The sequence below is a fragment of the Acanthopagrus latus genome, chromosome 14 (assembly GCF_904848185.1).
Source record: "Acanthopagrus latus isolate v.2019 chromosome 14, fAcaLat1.1, whole genome shotgun sequence".
Lineage (NCBI taxonomy): Eukaryota > Metazoa > Chordata > Actinopteri > Spariformes > Sparidae > Acanthopagrus > Acanthopagrus latus.
The window spans coordinates 1,885,341-1,902,857 of record NC_051052.1 but is presented as its reverse complement, the minus strand read 5'-3'; the positions used below and the strand labels follow the sequence as shown (position 1 = coordinate 1,902,857).

General features: G+C 42.4%; 1 protein-coding gene across 2 annotated transcripts in view; it reads left to right on the top strand.

Moving 5' to 3' along the window:
• Positions 1–17,517, top strand: part of arhgef39 (Rho guanine nucleotide exchange factor (GEF) 39) — an 88,298-nt gene that overhangs the window by 35,209 nt on the left and 35,572 nt on the right. For both annotated transcript variants that reach the window (XM_037122536.1, XM_037122535.1), the window contains exon 5: positions 5,800–5,918. In XM_037122536.1, coding sequence (XP_036978431.1) covers positions 5,800–5,918 — 119 coding nt within the window. The remainder of the gene's footprint in view (positions 1–5,799; positions 5,919–17,517) is intronic.

Below are 17,517 nucleotides of genomic sequence, written 5' to 3'. Positions count from 1 at the left end.
AAACCACGGATGTACTCCCAAGCAATGCTTCACCCACGCTGGCAGAACAGCCTAATAAACCCAAAGGGGAACGCTGCTACAGCCTACCAAGGGAAACTCCACACCATCATAATTCAGTGCGCACCAGAACCAGCGCCAGTCACACGGACCTCCTGCAACTGCTCCTAGACCCAAAACTCTACATAGGTCCGCTAATCTGCCAGCCAACAAGTACTATGTCCTTTCCTTCAGACAAAAAAAAAATCATACTCATAACCAAAACAACAATATTTACGGCAAAGATAAACAAAGAACAAAAGGAACCAAATGCACAAAACACCTTAACACCACTTTTACACACGTGTGCACCAAAGCAACAAGCACAACTCAAACTGAAATAAGCAAGTACAATCCACAAACAACCCTACAAATATTGAAACCAAACAAAAACGGACAAGCCCCCATTTTGTCACAAACCTGGCTCTAGGCCATGACAAATGAAGGGAAAAGGACAACAAAAAACTGGCAAGTCCATGTTTTATTGCAACTCAACAATAATCATTAAAGAATGGGATACGTTTCACTCGGTATTATCAGTAGTGTTCGTGTGGGTACATGAATATGGTAATGTGATGGCTGTTGTGCAGTAAAGTAAACAAAAGATGAGGAAACCAAAAAGATGCAAACGTGGTCAGGGTCTGAGAGAGAGGGAGACTGCCAAGAAGCTTGGCCTTTTATATCCTGTTGAGCACTGAACCCAGGTGCTCCCAATAACCACAATCAGGTCCTCCTTGTGACCACTGCAACCAGCTACCACCTCAGAGACAACACTGTTAGTCACAGCACACAGACATACAGGGGCCATCACAACTGTTACTTGAAAAGAAAAAAAAAAGTGTCCATGGGTACTTTCTTTTCTGCTGTGACATGAAGGATGGCCTCTGTTAGGGGTGTACCAAAATATCGATACTACGATATATCGCAATATTTTGTCTCGAGGTGCGTTATCGATACACTAGTGCCAAATATCAATATTTATTAATAATTAAGTTGCAGTCAGTGTGTGTGTGTTAAAAAAGAGCCACTGTGTAGTATACACTTTGTTTTACTTGGCTGTCATTCATGTAAAACTGATTGACAGTGTTTTGTAATTCCTGTGAAATTGAATTCAGTGCAGTCAATAAATTATTAATTTAACCCTAGTGACACAGATGTCATGATGTATTGTGGATGAAATTTCTTGCAATATATCGATTATCATAGACTCGCTGTATCGTGATATTATCATTACCGTGGGCAAACTATCATGATAGTATTGTATTTCGAGCTACCTGGTGATACGCCAGCCCTAGCCTCTGTCATAGTGTCCACATGCTCTGCCTTTACATCTCTCACACAGAGGAATGCAGATTTTATCACAGTACCTCCTTTTTCATCCAATCCAATGTATCATCAGTAGAAATTTTCAGCAAAAGAATTTGCAAACAGCAGCCACAAATGGAAATATATATATTATTGTATCAATACCACATCAAGCTAACCTAACAACGCCGGCGCGAGCAGGACGCTGATCCAGTAGCTCCGTATGTGTAGTTTCGTTTTTAGTGTCTAAGTGTGTTTTTTCTTTCAACTAAGTACACTTGCTGTGTAGGCCCTTATATATCCTATGGATACAACGTCTTTTTATCGGCAACAAATCAGTGGACAACTTGCTCATTCAAGGGAGAAGCTGATTTCACTCCAAACAATGGGACGAGCCGGCATTGTTCACTCCATACCTGTGGAGCTGAGGAGGAGGAGACGAGGCCGCAGAGCCGGGGCGAAGGTGAAGGCTAGGCAAGCGGCTAAGCGGTGGAAGTACAAGCCCTCGGTTCCTTCGATCATCATGGGGAATGTCAACTGCCTGACCAACAAGACAGACAAGCTGGCTGCCCTTGTGAAGACCGACAGGACATTCAGGGAGAGCAGTTTACTGTGTCTCTCTGAAACTTGGCTCACCCAGAACACACCGGACGATAATGTGGATGTACCTGGATTCACCACGGTGAGAGCGGACAGAGACTGCAGACGCAGCAGCAAATGCAAAGGTGGGGGACTCGCATTGTTTATTAACACCAGATGGTGCAACCCGGGGCATGTTACGGTGAAGGGGACTGAGTGCAACAGAGACACTGAGTTGCTGGCGGTAGGACTCAGACCGTACTATATGCCCAGAGAGTTCTCCCACGCCATTGTTGTTTGTGTTTACATCCCTCCGCGTGCACACGCCGAGACCGCGTGTGACGTCATCCACTCCACCGTATCCAGGCTGCAAACACAACACCCAGACGCATTCATCGCCATCTCAGGGGATTTTAACCACGTCACACTGGACTCAATACTACCGGACTTTCACCAGTTTGTAAGCTGCCCCACCAGGAAGAACAGGACTTTAGACCTCCTGTACAGCAACATGAAGGAAGCGTATGCGGCCACTCCTCTGCCCCCACTGGGAAAGTCTGATCATAACCTGGTCCTGCTCACATCACACTACAAGCCAAAGATCCAGAGACAGTCCACAACCACCCGCTCCTTCAGGAAATGGTCTCCTGAGGCAGTAGATGCTCTGAGGGACTGCTTCAAATCAACCAAGTGGAACGTCCTGCAGGACACACATGGTGAGGACATCGAGGGGGTCACCCAATGCACGACTGACTACCTGAACTTTTGTATGGACGTTGTGGTTCCCATTAGGACTGTACGCTGCTTTCCAAACAACAAGCCCTGGATCACCAGTAATGTCAAGGATATCCTTAACAGGAAGAAGAGGGCATTCAAGGACGGTGACAAAGACGAGCTGAAGCGCGTACAGGGGGAACTCAAGGTCCAGCTGAGAGAGGCAAAGGAGGAGTACAGACGGAAGGTGGAACAGAAGCTGCAGCGGAACAACATGAGGGAGGTCTGGGATGGCATGAAAACCATCACAGGCTGCAAGAAGAAGGGCAGCAGCACAGAAGAGGGGGATGCTGGGAGAGCTAACCAGCTAAACCTGTTTTTTAACAGGTTTGATACCCCAGCTCCCACAGCCAGTGACTGCCCACTTCACACCCCCATCACCCCCATCACGTCCATTATCACCTCGGACTACAGGGCACCCCCACCCGCCACACCCACAGACAGTTCAACCCTCCCCCCCACCCCTACCATAGACAGTTCAACCCCCCCTCCCCACCACCACGGACAGTTCAACCCCCTCCCTACCCCCACGGACATTTCAACCCCCCTCCTCACCTCTACGGACATTTCAATCCCCCTCCCCTTCACCATCACCAAGGAGCAGGTGAGCAAAGAGCTGAGGAGACTGCGCCCAAGGAAAGCAGTGGGCCTGGACAAAGTGTGTCCAAGGATGCTCAAGGCCTGCTCTGCTGAACTGGGGGAGCCGCTTCAGCAACTGTTCAACCATAGCCTGAGGTTGGGGAGGGTCCCCGTGCTCTGGAAGACTTCATGTCTCATCCCAGTTCCTAAGATTAAACACCCCAAGGAGCCAGGTGACTTCAGACCAGTAGCACTAACATCCCACATCATGAAGACCTTCGAACGGCTGCTGCTCCATCTCCTCAGACCCCAGGTCCACCACGCACAGGATCCACTGCAGTTTGGATACCAGGAGAAGTTGGGCGTGGAGGATGCCATCCTCTATCTGCTTCACAGGGCACACTCTCATCTGGACAAGGAGAGCGGTGCTGTGAGAATCATGTTCTTTGATTTTTCCAGCGCCTTCAACACCATCCAGCCCCTCCTGCTGAGAGACAAGCTGACAGGGATGAATGTGGATTCACACCTGGTGAGATGGATTACAGACTATCTCAAAGAGAGACCGCAGTACGTCAGACTGAAAGACTGCATGTCAGACACTGTGGTTAGCAGCACTGGAGCACCACAGGGGACTGTGCTCTCTCCCGTCCTCTTCACCTTGTACACATCTGACTTCCAAAACAACTTGGAGCTCTGCCACATGCAGAAATACTCAGATGACCCTGCAATAGTGGGTGTATCAAGGATGGACAGGAGGGGGAGTACAGGAGCCTGATTGAGGGCTTTGTGGAGTGGTGCAGGTCCAACCGCCTACAGCTGAACACCTCCAAGACCAAGGAGATGGTTGTGGACTTCAGAAGGAAGAAACCACAGCTCCAACCTGTGTCCATCGAGGGGGTCGATGTGGAGGTGGTCAGGACCTACAAATATCTGGGGCTGCAGCTGGATGACAGGTTGGACTGGACAGCAAACATGGACGCTGTACACAGGAAAGGACAGAGCCGTCTGTACTTCCTGAGAAGGCTGGGGTCCTTCAACATATGCAAAAAACTGCTGCAGATGTTTTACCAGTCTGTGGTGGCCAGCGTCCTCTTCTACGCTGTGGTTTGCTGGGGAGGAAGCAGCAAGAAGAGGGACGCTGCCCGACTGGACAGACTGGTGAGGAGAGCTGGCTCAGTGGTGGGCACAAAGCTGGACTCTCTGGTGACTGTGGCAGAGAGAAGGACCCTGGACAAACTGCTGTCCATACTGGACAACACCCACCACCCTCTGCACAACACCTTCAGCAGGCAGAGGAGCGTGTTCAGTGGCAGACTGCTGTCTCAATCCTGCTCCACCAACAGACACAATAACTCTTTCGTCCCCCTGGCCATCAGGCTGTACAACAGCTCACAGTGATGTCAGGAAGCACAATAGACAATGGCCAAATGCACTCAAAAGCACTCATCTTTTATAGCCCAATTTTCATCTTTTATAGCCCAATTTAATTGTACACCATCCCCTGTCGCCTTAATACTCTTTACCTCTATGTCACTTTATATTTTTTATATCACTTTATATTTTTATACATTGTACAAAACATTTTTATAACATTTTTTATTTGTACAAAACATTTTTATAACATTTTTATAACATTTTTTATTCCATATTTTTATTTCTACTGTTTCTTTGATGTTGTATGTATGTTCAATGTATGTTCAATGTTTGTTGTTGCTACTGGATGCTTCAATTTCCTCCGGGATCAATAAAGTATCTATCTATCTATCTATCTATCTATCTATCTATCTATCTATCTCACTGTTTTGCCAGTTGTGTCATCTACCATAAATCCCCAAGCTGGGGACTCTGAGACCAAACTGCCACAAATTGGTCTTCCGGCATAGTTCCAATGATCTGCAGCAATAATCCTTGCACTTGAATATGAAGTGCTATTACCCACCTACAGTAACAAAATAATGGTTAGCTAAATTAAGCACATACAGCATGAATTGTTGTCCTATACCAGTTCTAAACTACACAAGCCTATTTTAGTCTCCACTTTTTTCATAGGCTGACTACCAGAGTATATCTCGCATTCACTGTATCAAAAAAGGAGTAGTCTGTCCTCTTGTACATTTGAATAAATGGCACATAGTGGGTGTGATGTGGCCACCCTTGCTTGGCTTACTCATATATTAGATGGAAGCATTCTTCCAGAGCTTTATGCTCAATGTCTGCTTGGACAGCTAGATCTTGGAAAACTGTTCTCTCTGAATAGAAGGAAGAAAGCATTAACACTGAACTGACAGTTTTTCCAGAATATGATAACACCTCTTCATTCATGTTTTTGTCGTTATGTTTGCTCTGAGATTGCCATCTATACACAATGTTGATGTGTCTCAGACCTCTGATGACAGAAAACATTATCCAGTCTATATAACTTACTATGCTGCTTTACGAAATTAACATGATGTGAGAGTTTGTGTCTTGTAAATGTGCCTTTGTAGCTCTGAAAATAATTTAATAATCCTTTGTATGTTGATCTAGGTGCAGCTTAAGAAAAACAAGGCCTTCAGACGTTTTAAGAAACTACAAGAAGCCCGACCAGAGTTCAACAACCATAGGCTTGAGGACCTGCTTCAACTTCCAATTCAGCGGATTGATCAGTAAGATTTCTGCCCTCTATTTAAATGAAAAACTCACAACTAACATGTTAATATCAGCTATTTTTTTAATACTACCTTAAGGTGGTTAACAGTAGCACATGAGCTGTTGTTCTACAACCAGTGATGAGACCTTGATTCTTAATAGTGGTACATCAGGCTTGGCTAACCTGTGCTTGATGTTGCTGTAGCAACTGTAAGGGTAGGGCAACATGGGGAAAATCTTTTTTTTTTTTTTTTTTACAGTTAATGCAATTTTGTATCATGGTAACCGTAATAGGAAATGAAAAAAAACATACCAATCAAGTTGAGTTATCAGTGGTGTTCAGCCACTGAGAGCACTGATTCAGATGGGTCATAGATTGTATGCATGAGTGCTGTTTTTGCTGTTTTCACTAGTCACCATTGCATTGCACAATCATTTGTCTCAGATATAATTATTGAATTATTATTTGATGTTGTGCCCATGAAAGACTCTCCAGAAACTGTCTAAATCACTTTTGTTAAGCATCAATGTTGTTGTTTTGTAATTTCATGCGGTCTTGATCTTGCTTGTTAATTAGTGGAACAACATGGAGAAACTGGCTGAGGCGTGCTTCCCAATCCAGCAAATATCATGATGTTGGTTTATCAAGCTGTTTGTTCGTATTTTAATTAGGCCCTTCTCATCTTCTCATCTCTCCAGATGTACAGTCAAGTACTCAAAATGTCACATCCATCCATCATACAAAGGGGGGGGGGGTGTCTCTGAGATGAGCTGACCCTTCACCTTAACATCTGAGACTGTGTATCTCTCATGTATTTTCACTCTCTCTTCTACTGCACCATTGTCTTCTGTTTTTTTTTCCTTAGTGTTCCTATGCTTCTCAGATAATGTAGAACTAGAATGCAGTTTTCCAGTCCTTGGAAAAATGATAGGACTTCACTAATCCACTCTTATCTCTCGCATGTAGTGAAGGGTATTGGTAGGAATGTATTGATACTACAGCTGTTATTGATACTTTTTATTTTCTGTTCTACTGCTATTGGCTCTTTTCCTATTGCATGTGAAATGCATGAACTGAACAAATAATGAGTAATATATACATACAATGAATATCAACACTTTCACTTTCCTTCACTTTCCCTCTCAGTAAAATCTACAGTCAAAATAACCCAAAAAGATGTTTTTTTCAACTGCATATTAAACAGGATCTATGTCACTCAAGTTTTATGTAGGACCAAATAAGGTGGAAGATCTGATATAACTACTTGAATACTATACTATACTAGACCCCCAATTTCCTTGCAAATATATTATACACACACAGCACTTATACATATTCATTTGATGATTGTAACCCTTCAGCAACAACTATTTAAATTAAAACATCATGCCAAGTCTCCTAAGGACTTGTTCAATGTTCAGGACAAATTTCAACCAAATCAATTGAAAATCAAGCAATTTGGTGCAGTCTACAATACACATACCGAGAATCACATATATGCTGTATGTGTAAATTTGCAAGAGTTCATAACTTTAAAAGTTTTTAGAGTATGGCTATAGAATTTATAAAACTCACATGAATTTAATAGAAGTTTCAACATTGTTTGTTTTTGCGTTAAAATACATGACTGTGGGGGGCGCTAGTGAGTCGCAATGGAGTAAGATGCACTTTTGTGAGCTCCTGCAGAATCTCAACTATAAAAATAAGTTATATGACATCTAGGCTTGAAAATACAAATTAAACGCGGTAACTGTACAATTAACACTACCCAGCAAGGTTAGTGAAGAAGAATCTACACTGATGGCAGCAAATCTCCAAAAATACAACTATGAAGCGCGGCCTAACACAAGGCTCCAAACCTCCTCGGCTAAAAGTCCAGATAAATCCGGCCTGACCCCACCTGTAGCTGGAGTAAGTACAAGCATGGACACGGCAACAATCAAAGCAGACATCTTCTCCTCATTGAGAAAAGAAATATCATCAGTTATTAGAGAAGAATTGAAGAGCGCGCTGGTGAAGGATTTTGAATCGCTGAAGAAAGAAATTATTGACGTGAAAACCGAGATAGCTAACAACACAGCAGTTCTACCTCTAGGATGAGCAATATGCTTAGGCATTTATTGACAGAATCTGGTCTGGTGGACATTTGGAGAAACAAACACCCTAAAGGCAAAGACTTTACCTTTTTTTTCGCACAGACATTCCTCATACTCCAGAATAGACCTCTTTTTACCCCCAAGGCAGAATCTTATAGAATAGTCGACATAAAGATCCTCCCAATTACATTACCCGATTACGCTCCTCTCATATTGTCGTGGAACATTGGTAACAGGCCATCAACTAAACAATGGCGCAGGGACCTAAACAGCTTAATTAATGAAAAAATAGAGGCCAATTTAAGGTTCACTAACCAAAAATACTATGAAAATGGTGATAGGGCGAGTAGGTTACTAGTATTAAGAATTAAAAAACAACAATCATCAAACATAGTACAGAAATTAAAGGAGAATAATTCAACTCTCACAAAGCCGGATGAAATATCACAATCCTTCGCAGAATTTTACAAGACTCTGTACAAAAATACTGACACTTGCACAAATGATGAGGAATTGGCACAATTGTTAAAAGACATCTAATTAAAAGACTTACTTGAATCTATGGCAAGAGAACTAGATGAGCCAATCAAGGACCTGGAAATACGTCAGATAATCTCCACACTGAAAAATAATAAAAGCCCCGGCCCAGACGGGTATATTAACACATTTTATAAAGCTTTTATAGAGATTATATCACCTTTATTACAGCACGCTTACTATCATGCATTAAAATCTGGAACCATGGCCCACTCTTGGAGAGAGGCTACTATAGTGGTGATATACCAAGTTGGCAAAGATCCCACTAAATGCCAATCATACAGACTGATCTCATTATTGAATACAGATCTACGAATCCTAACAGCTATTCTGGCAAGACATGTCAATAAAATTACTATACAAATTATCCATCCCGATCAGACAGGGTTTATAAAGGGAAGATACTATGGGCACAGCATCAGAAAGTTGTTCAATTTAATGACACACCCAAAAGTTAAAAAAGAGGAGTCAATGATATTATCCTTAGATGCCATGAAAGCATTCGAGAGTATCCTGGCAATACCTTATTCAAACTCTGATGCGATTCCAGTTTGGCCCAAAATTCAACACATTGATACAAACCTTATATTTGGATACACAGTCCCCAGTTAAGGTGAACAGATATCTCTCAGACCGCTTCACTCTGGAATGTGGGTATAGACAAGGTTGCTAACTATCTCCTTTGTTATTTGACATCAGTATTGAACTGTGGGGTTCAGTATCTTGCTCAAGGACACTTCGACGTGCAGCTCAGCCTTGCCCGGAGCCGGGATTTGAACCAGCTACTTATTATAGTAACTGTAATTTTATTACTTTAATACTACTCACACTACTCATTACCGTAAAAAGTATTACAATTACAGTCATATATTACTAAGTGTTACAGTGCAAAATCCAGGTAGACTTATAAGTTTGCATAAAACAACAGCAGAAGTAGGCCTACATTAAATAGGAGAGGTCATCTCAGAATTAGTGCTTTAACAGGAAGGATCTAGCCGGGCTGCTAACTTTACTTTGTTATCATCAGTGTAAATCAAATACGCCATACTCCTTTAGCTTCATACTATGCGCACACTCCAAGTGTTTGGTGATGTTGCTTACCCTGAATTTCCACTGGATACTGTCCACTGCGTTACTGCCCTGGTCCAGTTTTGCTCTGCTGTCCGGTCACCCCCACAGGTTACATTAGTCTGCCACGGTGCAGTACACAGCTGGCGTCACGAGGCTGAGGAGTTTCCACGATAATCGCATTCACTCACAATCGCAGTTACAGGTATGTGTTATAACAACAACAACAGAAAGTGTTCCTGACTGAAGGACATTAGAAGAACTTGTGTCTCTCTTTTTTGAGATTTGTGTGTTGGTGTCAACACAGAGTGTTTTATTAAAAATAACCTGATGTTATGTTATTATTTTTGTACTTGACTTCCTGTCTGCTCGGTGCTAAATTCTGACTTGCTGCGTCGTGCTCCAGCATCCGCCAGATTTTTATATCTGGTCCTGGTCCTGGTTATCTGTTCAGGAGTATTTGTAATTCCATAGCTTCTGTTCTGTTGAAGCTTTATTATTACCTTGTGGTAAAAAAAAATAAGGTTGAATCTTGTAAATTTGTTATTTTTTTTTACACAAAATACATGTTGTAGTATCAATAAGAGTATCGATAAGTATCGGTACCGATAAGGAGTATCAGTATCGGCATCGATTAAATCCTAACAATATCCATCCCTACTCCAGAGAACACGTCTCCACTGCTCTAGAGTCCAGTGGCAATGTGCTTTACACCAATGCATCCAGCACTTTGCATTGCACTTGCTGATGTATGGCTTAGATGCAGCTGCTCGGCCATGGAAACCCATTCCATGAAGCTCTTTACACAGTGTTCTTGAGCTAATCTGAAGGCCACATGAAGTTTGGAGGTCTGTAGCGATTGACTCTGCAGAAAGTTGGCGACATCTGCGCGCTATGTGCCTCAACATTCGCTGAACCCGCTCTATCATTTTACGTGGCCTACTACTTTGTGGCTGAGTTGCTGTCATTCCCCATCGCTTCCCCTTTGTTATAACACCACTGACAGTAGACTGTGGAATATTTATGAGTGAGGAAATTCCATGACTGGACTTGTTGCACAGGTGGCATCCTATCACAGTACCACGCTGGAATTCACTGGGCTCCTGAGAGTGACCTTTTCTTCCACAAATGTTTGTAGAAACAGTCTACATGCCCAGGTGCTTCCTTTTATACACCTGTGGCCATGGAAGTGATTGGAACACCTGATTTCAATTTTGAATGGGTGAGTGAATCCTTTTGGCAATATAGTGGATGGATGGATGGATAGATGGATAGATGGATAGATAGATGGATAGATAGATAGATAGATAGATAGATAGATAAAGATAGATAGATAAAGATAGATAGATAGATAGATAGATAGATAGATAGATAGATAGATAGATAGATAGATAGATAGAAAACAATTACACCATAATGAAATCCAGTGTTGAAAAACAATACCTTGGAGTAAAATGAAATGGTTTTCTGTTCTGTTGCATATGGCCTGTTTACCTTGTATTGTACTTCGTAACCAACAGAGGAAATGAACCCTGTCTCTCAGATGAGTGGGCTGACGACTGTACTTAGCTGTCAGATAATCAGTAACCCTCATTCTCTCCAGCACAGCCCTCTCTCACTTCGCCTTTTCTGCACTTCCCATTATCATCATTGATTTGTCTGTCATTCTTAGTGAAACTCCAGAGACTCGAAGGATGTGTCTAATTGTATGATATTTTTAAGTGGGACACCTAGATAATCATCTAGGCAATGGCTGGCGCCTTACCTTTCTCCAGCTCCGTGGCTGGGAATAGCAGGAAATTGTTGTCACTTATCACCATTCAAGGATGATGGATGGCATGTAGGGCCTGGAGTGTAGATACTTATGTTGCTGCTAGGGGAGGAATAAAATCATTGCTTTTATTAAGTGGCATTCACTAGAGCCGGCTGGAGCAGTCATCAGTGTCCTCCCCACTGAGATTACCATTATGACAGTGATGGGGTCTCGGGCTGATTGTGGCAGTGAACAGCAGCCCTCTCTGTCTGTATTGCCTGTGTTTGTGTCAATAATAGAGATGCAGTTCATATAAAGATGGCAGCAATTGGAGGCCTTTGAATATACAGTATCTGCTGTATGCTGAACACCATATAGTGTAACAAGGGAATTGCCCCATGAATGGCTCACTGTAAAAGATTTTTATGTAAAGGCCATAGAACTCTAGAGGCCTCATAGTCATTGTCATACATGTTATGCACTGATATAAGTACAACTGTGCACTGAATGGGCCTCAATGCTACTCAATGCCTGATTTTGTCTTTCAGTTGCCAAAGTCTGATATTAAATTGACTATGTGCTCTGGTAGTAGAGCTGCCCCAAATGATAATTTTTCAAACGATTAATCTAGCGATCATTTTTTTGATTAGTATTAATTTTTTGAACAGGATGTTTAGGGGGCCGGGTTCTCAATCACTACACTTTGTAAACGGTCCACAGGTTTAGACTGACAGGGGGGACACTTGGGAAACACACCGACGTCATCATCATGACATGTACTGTCACGTCTCTTTAGGAGCTGCAGCGCAGCTTTCTGTGTGAATTACACGGCGGTTCGTCTTTACTGCAGCGGAGCTTCGCTCTGTGTGAAACGGCAGAGAATTGACGAATCACTGCTGTGGCGCACAAGCATCTCTGTGTTAGAGGGGCTATTCTCAGCCTCCGCGGGTACTACCATTTCCTGTGTGGGATGACGCGTCAATGCAAATTATTCATGTCGACGAATTTATGTCGTTGATTACGTCGACCACATTGACATGTCGTCCCAGCCCTAACTGGTAGTTCCATAATCTTCAAAAGCTGAACATGGTGAGGTTTTCCAACACAAGGTCAGAATTTGGATTAATTATTTGTGAAGTAGAAGAAGAAAGAATTGTGAAATATGGAGCCTTTCGTAAGTGGATCCTCTCCATGGTCTGCAGGTGCTGAACTGTATTTCAGTCAATGATTTGTGTTATATTGCCTTTCAATTTGACCCTGCAGTTCATTGCCAAGTTTAACAGTGTCTCAAATGATATATTTTATAGATTTAGTGCCTGAAAAATTAACAAAAATTTTGAAAGACGCCGGATCTTACATTGTTTATCCAAATCTGAACCAAAAGTTACAAAAGTGGATTTGAGATCTATTCTTGGCCAAGACGCATCCTCCGAAATAATCAAACACATTTATTTAAAAGACAAACCAAAACCCAGTAAGAATGTTTGTAGGTTCCTTTTTGATTTTCTTCTCTCTGTGTGTCGCTAAGGCCAATTTCAAGTGTATATGTATGTGACCTGTGCAGGATAATAAGACTTTCGCAATAATTGCAAAAATATAATACTGCGATACTGATTCATCAACCAGAGGGGAGGGCAAGCAATCACCAGAACTGCATGTGACGCTACACATATCATGTGGTGGTAGCTGTGGCATCTGCTCTGTTTGCAAAAACAAATGTAACTTTGCCAGTTTTGAGACATTTTGACTTTTAACCAGATAAAAAAAGGAGAGCCAGCCTAAGTAATCTGCAGAAACTGCCTCCTAGTATGACTAAACTGAAGAGACTGGACACAGTAGTAGACATGGAATGCAGGAGGACTGTCTAGCTGCTGCTGTCCCAATTCACACAATCACAAGCACAATAGTGTCCCACGATCGGATCAAACTTTTGACCAGGATTATAGTATATACACTTAAGCAGATCATGTAATGTCTGCCTCACTTGCTCTGTTTCCCCTGTCTGGAAACACCAGCAGAACACTGACTGGTTTATTATGCCACCATGCAACAGCTGTGGTGTTTTGTCCTGTCGCTTGTTGGCAAAATCAGGGGGCAGGAGGAGAGAGATTGAAGGTGTCAAGAGATGAGCCACCCTAAATACACTCCTGATCAAAATTTTAAGACCAGTTGAAAAATTGCAAGAATTTACATTTTGCACCGTTGGATCTTAAAAAGGTTCTAAGTTACCAAATGCAAAAAGAAGAAATGGGATTGACACAAAAAAAAATTGAGTAAGCAATTTATTGAAAGCAACAATTAAACTGAAACAGGCTGTTTATCAGCTGCTCAAAAGTTTAAGACCACAGCCGTTAAAAGCCAAAATCTGCGCAAAAATGGGGATTCAATGTCATTCTCTGTCAGGCATTCACACTGTCATGACCTCCAGATGGCAAAAGCCAAAAAGCTTTCTCTCGTTGAACGTGGTCGGATTATTGAGCATAAGCATGGCCTCTCGCAACGTGCAATCGCTGAGATCCTGAGAGTTATGGAACCAAAAAGTCAAGAGGTAGACCCAAAAAAATGTCCCCGGCGCTGAGCCGGAGGATCCGATTGGCTGTCTTTCGAGACACAGGACGATCCTCGTCCCAAATTAAGGCCGTTACTGGTGCCGACTGCAGCCCAATAACCATCAGACGGCATCTGCAAGAGAAGGGCTTTAAGAACAAAAAACGTCTTCAAAGGCTTCGTCTCCTTCAACGCCACAAAATTGTCCGTTTGGACTTTGCAAGAGAGCACCAAACATGGGACATTGAAAGGTGGAAGAAAGTTTCATTCTCTGATGAGAAAAAATTTAACCTTGATGGTCCTGATGGCTTCTAGCGTTACTGGCATGACAAGGAGATCCCACTTGAGATGTTTTCTATGTCGCACAGTGGAGGGGGTGCCATCATGATCTGGGGTGCTTTTTCCTTCAATGGAACAATGGAGCTTCAGGTTGTGCAGGGGCGTCATACAGCAGCTGGCTATGTGGAGATGTTGCAGAGGGCATCCCTCATGGCAGAGGGCCCTCGTCTGTGTCGTAATGACTGGGTTTTTCAACAGGACAATGCTGCAGTTCACAGTGCCCACCTGAGGACTTCTTCCAGAGGAATAACATCACTCTTTTGGACCATCCTGCATGTTTCCCCGATCTATATCCAATTGAGAACATTTGGGGATGGATGGCAAGGGAAGTTTACAAAAATGGACATCAGTTCCAGACAGTGGATGCCCTCTGTGAAGCCATCTTGACCACTTGGAGCAACGTTCCCACTAGCCTCCTGGAAACACTCGCATCAAGCATGCCAAAACTAATTTTTGAAGTGATCAGCAAGAATGGTGGAGCTACTTATTACTCTGTCCTTTTTTAAAACTTTTGTTTCTATTTTAGGGGGGTTCCAGGGTTTTTTTTTTGAGCTATGTTTTTAAACTTTTGATCAGCTGATGAACAGCCTATTTCAGTGTAATTGTTGTTTTCAATAAATAGCTTAATCAAATTTGTTTTTGTGTCACTCCCATTTCTTCTTTTTGTATTTTGAAACTACTTAGAACCTTTTTAAGATCCAACAGTGCAAAATGTAAATTCTTGCAATTTTTCAACTGGTCTTAAAATTTGGATCTGGAGTGTATCTTCATGGCAGTTCATTGAATCCAACAGCCCTAGAGACAACGTCCCTATATGATATAACAATAAAGCTTGGATGGTGAAATCGGTACATGTACATTGACAAACATTTAGCTGTGTACACTGTAATGCTATGTCCATTTAACATCATCAGTCCATGAAGCAAGAGGGTTCCTTGGTGTGCTTTGTTGTGCTGTTTTATAAGCTGGCAATTGGTCAGTTGTGGATGAGCCAAGCTAAGAGGAATCATGGTTCCAAAATTTGAATGATGCAGTCTTTGCTTCGCAACTGCAAATAGACTAGTTTAGTGCATCTGCTTTGAGAATACCAACTGTGCTGATCTTTCCATTCAACTGCTGGCCTGGCTCCATTCTGTTTGACTAGATGTGGCAGCCTGGCGAAGCAAGGTTTTGCATTTCCACCACAACTGGGCTACCTGCTTTAGGTTTGTCTTAAACCGATGATGCGCTTGTCTAGATCCCCGCTGATCTGTCGAAGAATCACTGGTAATAAAGTGGCTCTGCTGATTCAGTTACAGAAGTGTGTCCCATTTTTAAAACTTCAACCCAAAAGCGGTTGTTACTTGGCCCTGATTCAGAGCAGGTCTATGGTCACATCCTCTGGTCTGCTTATGTTCACCTCTCATTTCTGCCGCTCTCTTGCTCTGCCACTTTCTCCTTACACTCTGTCACTAGCCCCTTTCACACAGAGAAGCCGCATTATCGCTGAAGAGGCAGTTCACCAATTCTCCACCATTAGTCATTCACATACAGCCAAGCAGCTGCGGCTCCTAAAGAGTTGCGGCAGTACATGTCATGATGATGACGTCTGTGTATTTTCAAGGTGTTTCCCCGGTGTCCTCCTGTTGGATTGTTTATAATCATATGGATGCTGTTATGATGTGTTGTGATTGAGATCCTGACCCACCAAACATCCTGGAAAGTGACAAAATTACGTTTTTCGCCGTAAATTTCGTAATTACATAATCAACATCAGTAAACTAGATGCTGTCTGACTATGTCACTCGCGGGGAGGCAGGCTGTTTTCTGGGGGAAATTTCACTGAAGTCTGGCTGGTCAGACTGACCAATCAGTGATCTACAGTGTTTAAACTAAAACTTTTAGTATCGGATCACGTACATACCTCAATGGAAAGGTGGTCAGAAAAACAGGACATGTTACAGAATGCTTCTTTTGGTACCATCCACAACATTTGACAATGGAAATGCAAACAGTTGTGTAACTAACATAACTGAAATGAACAGTAATGTTTGATGGAAACACGCCTTTAGAGAAAAGAGAAGCAGTAAGAAAGAAGGGGAGGTGGGGTTTTATCGACCAGGATAGTTTGCAGTTACAGGAACTGATTGGAGGAAAGGTTTAACCATGTATGATATGGTTTAGGTTTCAGTACATGTTAAATTTAAGTCACATACAAAACAAATGAATCTGTTGAATTCCAAATACTTACACATGCATGTACTGGGTGAAACTGAACTGCAGAGAAGGAGTGGCCAGTGTTTCTTGCACATAAACTTCACTTGGGCAAACCACAATTACATTATTAACGGCTGCTCAAGTAATTTACATTTAGCAGACCATTTGAGCATTTTATACTGTCAATTTATTAACTTTTTTTATCCATCCAAGAGAACAACACCATCTGTAGTAGATTAACTAATGGACAATCTGTCCTTGCTCTTCCCCTCCTACTGTCAAATGCACATGCTCTGCAGAAAGAGTAACTCTCTCTGGTATTACATCTCTCCAATAAATGCAAAGATTAAGTACTTCCCTGAGTCCCTTTTTGATGTCCTACTCAAAAATGACATGCTCAGAATAAATAGGGTATATCTCTGTAATTACAAGCTTTATGTGCATTATCTTGGTATAACAATAGGTAACACTTGTGAGATTCCATCAGAAGTGTAAGCATCACTGTTGATGCAACTGTGTCAGAGTAAATGCAGATGGAACACAGCATAAATGGAAGATAAAAATGGTATTGTTGGAACATGTGGAGACTCGAGTGGATGCAGTGAAACCATGCTGACATCAGAGTAGCCGCTGCGCCAGCTTTATTTGTCTGCGTCGCTTGTATTTCTGTATTTTCACCTCGCGTTGTTTGATCGCTTGGTGTTGTAACTGTTGTGTAGCAGAGATTCTGAGTTTTCTGTGGGTATGCAGCGTGTGTATGTGCAAGCTACATGTTGCTGCTGAGGGGGCTGTTGTTATACTGCCTGATAGCCCCTGCCGGTGGGGGCTTCAGGGAAGAAAAAGTTAAGTGTACTGGGTTGTTGCAGTGTCATTTGGTGCATGTTGATTCTACAAGGTTATATAATTAACAAGCATGGACCACATATGGCTTACCTGCTGTTATGACAACAGAACCGTCGATGAAAAAGTCCTAAACAAAAGATGTGTTCTTGCAAACGCAAGAACTGTGCGACTTAATGAAACATACTTCTAACTAAGGAAGCAGATAGTTGTAAAAGCAGAAGCTAGCCACTATACTT